Genomic DNA, 6,496 nt, shown 5'->3' with positions numbered 1-6,496 from the left:
AGGGGTCCAATGTTACCCCGAGACTTCTTCTTGCTACCTATATACTTGAAGAAGGACTTTTTGTTATCCTTAATCCCAGAAGCTAATCTAAGCTCCAGTGCTGCTTTAGCCTTCCTCACCAAATCCCTACAAGCTCGGGTCAGGGAGGTGTACTCCTCCTTTGTCCCTGCCCCCTGCTTCTACCGCCAGTACGCTTTTTTCTTTGCCCTCAGGCCAGCCTGGATATCCGCGCTCAGCCATGAAGTTTTCTTGGACCCTTTTCCTGCCTTCCTGTGCAGAGGAATTGCGTCCTGCTGCGCCCCAAGGATAGCCTCCTTGAGGAAAGACCACCTTTCCTGGACCCCCATACTAGCTACACCCTTTCACCAGGACAAAATTTAAATGACAGAAACTGCTGCTACCATATTTCCTCACGTATAATACACACTCCAATTTCTAGCATCCAGTTTTTTGGGGGAAAAGGTATGTGTTGTATGAGAAAAAATATGGTATATTCACATGCTAATGACACCCACTTTTTTCCTGGAGCTGAGACAAGCATACTAATATGTTTTCTCATGTAGTAGCAGTTCATCAAAAGGTACCTGAATTGATGCCCTGGGCATGATTAGGAGACTATTGGATATTTTAAATTAAAAACTTCAGGCCCAGATGCTTATTTGGAGGGGATAAGGAGGTGATGACCTGCGATGGTGTTTAGCTGGCCACAAATGAGACCAAATAAGAGAACAACAATGGTCAGATTTCTCACTCTTCTACAAATACTCAAACCTACCAGTTTAACCTATTTTAAATTCACTCTTTTTGGCACATTACTGAAGAAAAGGGCTGTCACCTGTAGGTCTAACAATGCAGCACTGTCTCCCCACAATTTCGTACCATTGGCATTACCAGCACTTCATATCCAGAAGCACAAAAAGAAAAATCAAATAGATGCTTGTTTATATTTGGTGGAAGCTCTGCTAAATTAATTTAGTTGTCATGGGCAGGTACTATATGCATTACTTCCTAATGCTAAAGCATCATTCTATTATAGAATGCCACAGCAAGACAGGAACAGGAATTAACTCAGGATTTATCTTGCTACAAGATTATCAGTGCAAGAACATTTCAATGAGAAAATGAATAATTTGCTACTCTGATTATTATGATTAATTCTTTTACGTCAGCAGCTCCTGGCATAGCCATTGACAGACACAGATTTCAGGAGAGGAAAATCAGACTCCCAGAGCCAAGAGCCCTACGAGGGAATGTAGTTCCACTAATAAAAAAAAAAAAATTAAGTAATATTAAGAGATGAAACAAATAAATATGATATTAAATATAATTGAAATAGCACATGCCCTTTCTGCAATTTTTTAAGACTGCAGGCTGAGGGGGGACTTCGTGACCGTCTATAAACTCACTAGAGGGGACCAGAAGGGCTTGGGGGAGACCTTGTTTCCCCTAGCGCCCCCTGGCATAACAAGGAATAACAGCCACAAGTTGTTGGAGAGTAGGTTTAGATTAGACATCCGTAAGAACAACTTCACAGTTAGGACGGCTAGGATCTGGAACCAACTTCCAAGGGAAGTGGTGCTGGCTCCTACCCTGGGGGTCTTTAAGAAGAGGCTTGATGCCTACCTGGCTAGAGTCATCTGAGCCCAGTTTTTCTCCTGCTCAGGCAGGGGTTCAGACTTGAAGATCTACAAGGTCCCTTCTGACCCTACTTCTATGACTTCTATGATATGAAGACTTTGTTCCAACACTTAATTATTTTGCTTCTAAAGCATCAGTCAAAATCAGCAGCTACTCGTATTTCATTGGGCCAGGGTATTCACCATCAGAAGTTTCTAGGCCTCACAAAGTTAGGCCTGTATTACTAGGGTTGACTTCAGAAACAATCACTATGCTACCTTGGTCAGTGTCCTTACTGCAATGTTTGCCAAAGTCTGGACTGCACTCCAAATTACAGTCTGAAAGACAAGCCAAGGAAAACTGGAAAAGTGGAGGCTGAATGAAACCCAGGATGGTTCCATTTTTGAAAAAGGATTCCACTTTAAAAAAGTGGCTTCCCTCATTTGCCTTCTAAGCATCATATGACTGCTCCAGGTTGTAAATCACCTCTAGGACATCCTCTCACTCAAGTCAGTCATAACCAAGGTGCTCTGGGAGTTTAGTTGTTTTGACTTTAGACGTATCTACATTTCCATACTTACTACAGATTTGGGATGAGATAATTTATGAAAGCTGGTGAGTGGAACTCATTGATACTCCTGTAAATCCTCCTTTAGAGATTTATCGTCTTCCAGTGCTTTCCAAAACCAACAAATGGAACACCTATTGAAATACGTAAACCACCTTCTTGACTGACAGCTAGACAGGATGGAAATGTCAGAGATAAGCTAAAAGGCATAACTGTGGCTATTTCTTGGCTCTGTTTTGCCAAGAAATCCAAATTAGGCAATTCTAGTATGATTAAATGCTGTATTTAATGGGATTTGCACCATCTTTTTCTGATCTATAGTAGAGTATATATTTTCAGAACACCAGCACTACAGTATCCAGGTTGTCTGCAACAAGAAATATATATAAGGGATGCCTTATGACAAAGATTGTGCAGTAAATGTTGTGAAGGGTTCGTCCTTAACTTCCAGTTGTTATTGTATAACTTCGTATTCTGCTGAGTCAACAGCTATGGTGACGTTCTGGCCAAATGGCTTCTATTGCCAAAAGCTTCTCAGTCTTTCGTATACTTACAGCACCCTCATGAGATACATAGATAGATAGATACACTTAGAATCCCCATCTTGTTTATGAGAAAGTAAGGGACAGAGAATCCTAAATTCCAGTCTTAGCAAGGTATCCAGTAATACCTTACCAGTCAACACTTTTAAAACCGTAGGTGATAAAGTAAATAACTGATTAACTTTTGATCCCCACTTCCACCCCACAATTCCTTGATCTTTTAAGCAGGAATCATTCAACTAAACTACAAATGCATCAGACAGAAAATGGCTAATGCTTGCCAATTCAAAACCCTTAGCTCTTTTTAAAGTACCATGGTACAGCTGAGCAGATCAAAGCACCTGGCAATAATGCAAGGTGGAGCAAAATGGGCAACTTGAATGGGAAGGGAAGAGGAAGGGAGGACAATTTATGAAAAGCTACGAAGAACAATTGAGCAGGAATACAGTAGGCAAGACAAAGTGTGTGCGCATGCCTGCATGAAGAAGCCTGAAGGAAAAAAAATAATTATTTGTAGGTACACAATATCATTTCCAACTCTTATCTAAATTAAATTCTCTTAAATTTCTCTGAAACCATTTCTTGGAAGAGAGAGTGTGTGTGTGTGTGTGTACACATGTGCTCATATGAAAGCAGCAAACTATTCCTAATATTTTGATTTAAAAAGCACCAGTGTTCGTCCTACTGTGTGTATCACCACTTCTTAGGTGGTTGCAACACTGCCATGTACCTAGCGCATCTGAACAGCATGATATTCCACCACGACTCATTCAAGTATTTTGTCATCTTAATTAATCACACCTAGGATTTTTGGTTCTTACTGAATCTTTGATTTTATTTTTCCTGCTACTATGTAAGGGGAAGGAATGGAAGAGATCAGTTGCTTCTTGACTCCACTGCAAATAATGACGATCTATATCAAAAGCAAGACTGATGGATTTAATGCACAGTGTGCCCACGTTAACATTTTTATTGTGATTAAAATTTTTGATTTTATCCATCTAGGTGGGTGTGTATAACTTCCCAAAAAGGCAGGAAATGATAATGTTCAGGAAGCACATTGAGGGGAAAGATATTGATCTATCCTGCCTAAATTAAATAGTAATTATACTTGAATTTTAATTTATATTTTGAGTGCGATGGCCTGCAACAAGGGCTTTCCAAGTGTTCAGTATAGATCAATATTTATGAAAATCTGCTATGGAATGAAGCTGACTCTTATTATTTAGGTCAAAAAGAATACAATCACCCACTTCTACCATTACTATAAATTTATGAAACTAGATAACAGAATATAAATCAAAATTACTGAAGAAAAATAACTTAATTTCTGGAGAATGGAAACAAATTTCTTTACATTCTCACAGGCCCAACTTGGTAGGAGAGAAAGCATTAAGTTGTTACAGTCTGTCACATGGAATCAAAAACCACTACAGTGTTGTTCACCTGTTCTCTTCTCCAAGCTGTCACTTTATCTTGAATTTTTACAGAAATTCCATACTCTTTCCCTAATAAGCTTTAACACCGAAGTGCCTGGCACAGCTATTCTAGTGTGCGCACACACAATTCATAAAGCAAGCATTATATTTATTCCTTCCATGCTCTGTACTTCCCAACAAGTAATCTCAGTCGTCAGGTTCCTCATAGTGGGCATAGCCACTAGCATATGTCCTTCCTAAATTCAAGTTACTGAATAAATCTGTGGTCTCCGATTCAGAATCCTTCCCTCCATCATCATTGTCTTCCTCCTCATCATCTTCTGCTTCATACTCATCACATTCATTGTCATGATCACCTGTATCCCCAGTCTTTGCAGATGATAGGTTCTTCCAGTAGTTGTCATATCCAGAAGCTCCATCTGCCTCGTCACCTCCAGTCTGCCGGCCAAATTTCAGAGAGCGTGCTGCAGAGAGAAATGGTGAAGTTCTTATTTCTCAGCAGTCGTTAGATCCTAACTTATCAATGGAATGGTTGACATTTCTCCATTTCCTCCATTTTCACCATCCCCACAGATTCAAGTTTAAACAGTAATTTCCAGGAAAATGGGTTCCTGAAAAAAGAGTTTTTTATTTTAAGATTTAATCCTAAAGCTCTGTCCTATGACATTACCTCTCTCCCCACTTCATCTCTTACTTAAGAAATGAGCCTTCACACCTACAATAATGTAACTGATTTCCCAATTAAATCATAAATTTTCACGAATCCAGGACCAGGACTTTGGCTGTAATATAATAAATCATGATATGTACTGTATATATGCAGCACCTCAGATAATGTTTTCATGAGTGATCTATGTTGAATTAGCAGACTTGTACGAGCATCATCAAATAGACTTCCTGACTTTAGTAGCCTCCTTTTTAATGGTGAAATAAGCAGGGAGCATTGAAATGAACAACAGTTCTTTGAAATTGTTTCTGAAGCCAAAACTTGAAAGTAATACATGCAATTCTTACTGGTTTCAATATTAATGTTTTTTTAGCAGCAACTCTAACAAAAGAGATCCCATAGTTCAACCTCAGCAGCAAATAACTGAAACCAAACCCTCTCAAAAGAAATGCCCAAAGCTTCCTAACACATGTTAAAGCAATTAGTCTGAAAACCTATTCAGTATCCCCAACTATACACAGTCAGCCACTGACAGTAATATATGCTACCATTTTAACCAGGTGATCACATTAAATTTCTAAGCACATAAAATAAGTCTCCTAGCAAACTGACTTGCTAAACCATACAAATAGCATTTGTTCCATTAGCCTTTCAAGCACAGCCCTTACTTGACATGCTCAGATCCTTTGTCTGCTGAGTTTCATGTCCACATTTAGGGCAGGGAGGCTCTTTTCCCTTTTCTTGCTTAAAAACCTTGCTTCGTGTGTGATCATCACAGAAACAAGCCTGTAGGGTGAAAAAAACAGAATAATAAAAAGAATAAATACTTTAATGATAACCACAGAATACTCTCCAGCAAGGAGCAGAAAAAAGAAAAGGCATTTTAACAGAAACACGGTAGTCTGGTTGAGACTAAAATTTCAATTAGATCTTTCTGTAGAAAGGCCAGAATTCATACACAATCCACACAGATCTGCTTCTACATTGGATTAAATCTATACACAGACATTACCAAAAGATCAGTTGCAACAGGATGAGTCCCAGCATAGATCTACTTGGTTGGGCAAAACCCACTACACCCACTGTGCCTCGTGTTGATCATGTGTGATAAGTAATAATGTTTCCTCACTTCCAGAAACATGCCCCTCTGCATCTCTGGGATGCATCTCTAAGCATGGAAAGCTGGGGTTCTTCACTTAAAGAGATGCACCCTGGAGATCTCAGGAGTATGTCTCTGTAAGCATGGAACCTCAGCTTTCTCCATTTCCAGAGACATGCCCCAGGGGCCCCATCTCCAAGTGCAGAAAGCTGAGCAGGCACTGCTGGGACTTCAGAGCATGCAGGACTGGGACCCTCAAGCCCCAGAAGCACCTGCCCAGGATGGCTGGAGATTGCAGGCCATTCTGTTGCCTGTGCTCTCCCACATAAAGCAAACAGATATCTGCCAAGATAAAGCAGCACAACATACTACCTTTCGTCACAGCCATGGATTTGGACATTTGTGGTGTGACAACAGGTATGGATGTCTATATACTTTCGCTTTGTGCCACCTTAATGTTTTTTATGGTAATACAAACACAATATCTGTTTCTAGCCAAAGTCCCATTGCTGTCTAGAGAAAAGAAGATGGATAGAGGATAGCCCTGAAGTCTTGGACTGTCTA

General features: G+C 39.9%; 1 protein-coding gene and 1 long non-coding RNA gene across 2 annotated transcripts in view; one reads left to right on the top strand and one right to left on the bottom strand.

Annotated features, from left to right (window-relative positions):
• Nucleotides 1-3,923: 3,923 nt before the first annotated feature.
• The window catches only part of ZNF330 (zinc finger protein 330), a 41,952-nt gene continuing 39,379 nt past the window's right edge, over nucleotides 3,924-6,496 (bottom strand). The window contains exons 9-10 of the mRNA XM_019522123.1: nucleotides 5,502-5,619; nucleotides 3,924-4,630 (exon numbers count right to left, since the gene is read on the bottom strand). Coding sequence (XP_019377668.1) covers nucleotides 4,353-4,630; nucleotides 5,502-5,619 — 396 coding nt within the window. The 3' untranslated portion in view covers nucleotides 3,924-4,352. The remainder of the gene's footprint in view (nucleotides 4,631-5,501; nucleotides 5,620-6,496) is intronic.
• LOC109301178 overlaps nucleotides 6,310-6,496 on the top strand; it is a 5,806-nt gene continuing 5,619 nt past the window's right edge. The window contains exon 1 of the long non-coding RNA XR_002098461.1: nucleotides 6,310-6,349. This is a non-coding gene — a long non-coding RNA (uncharacterized LOC109301178). The remainder of the gene's footprint in view (nucleotides 6,350-6,496) is intronic.

This window comes from Gavialis gangeticus, unplaced genomic scaffold (genome assembly GCF_001723915.1).
Source record: "Gavialis gangeticus isolate Ggan-Ray unplaced genomic scaffold, GavGan_comp1, whole genome shotgun sequence".
NCBI lineage: Eukaryota > Metazoa > Chordata > Crocodylia > Gavialidae > Gavialis > Gavialis gangeticus.
Note: the sequence above shows the minus strand (reverse complement) of the source record. Positions and strands in the feature narration are given on the sequence as shown.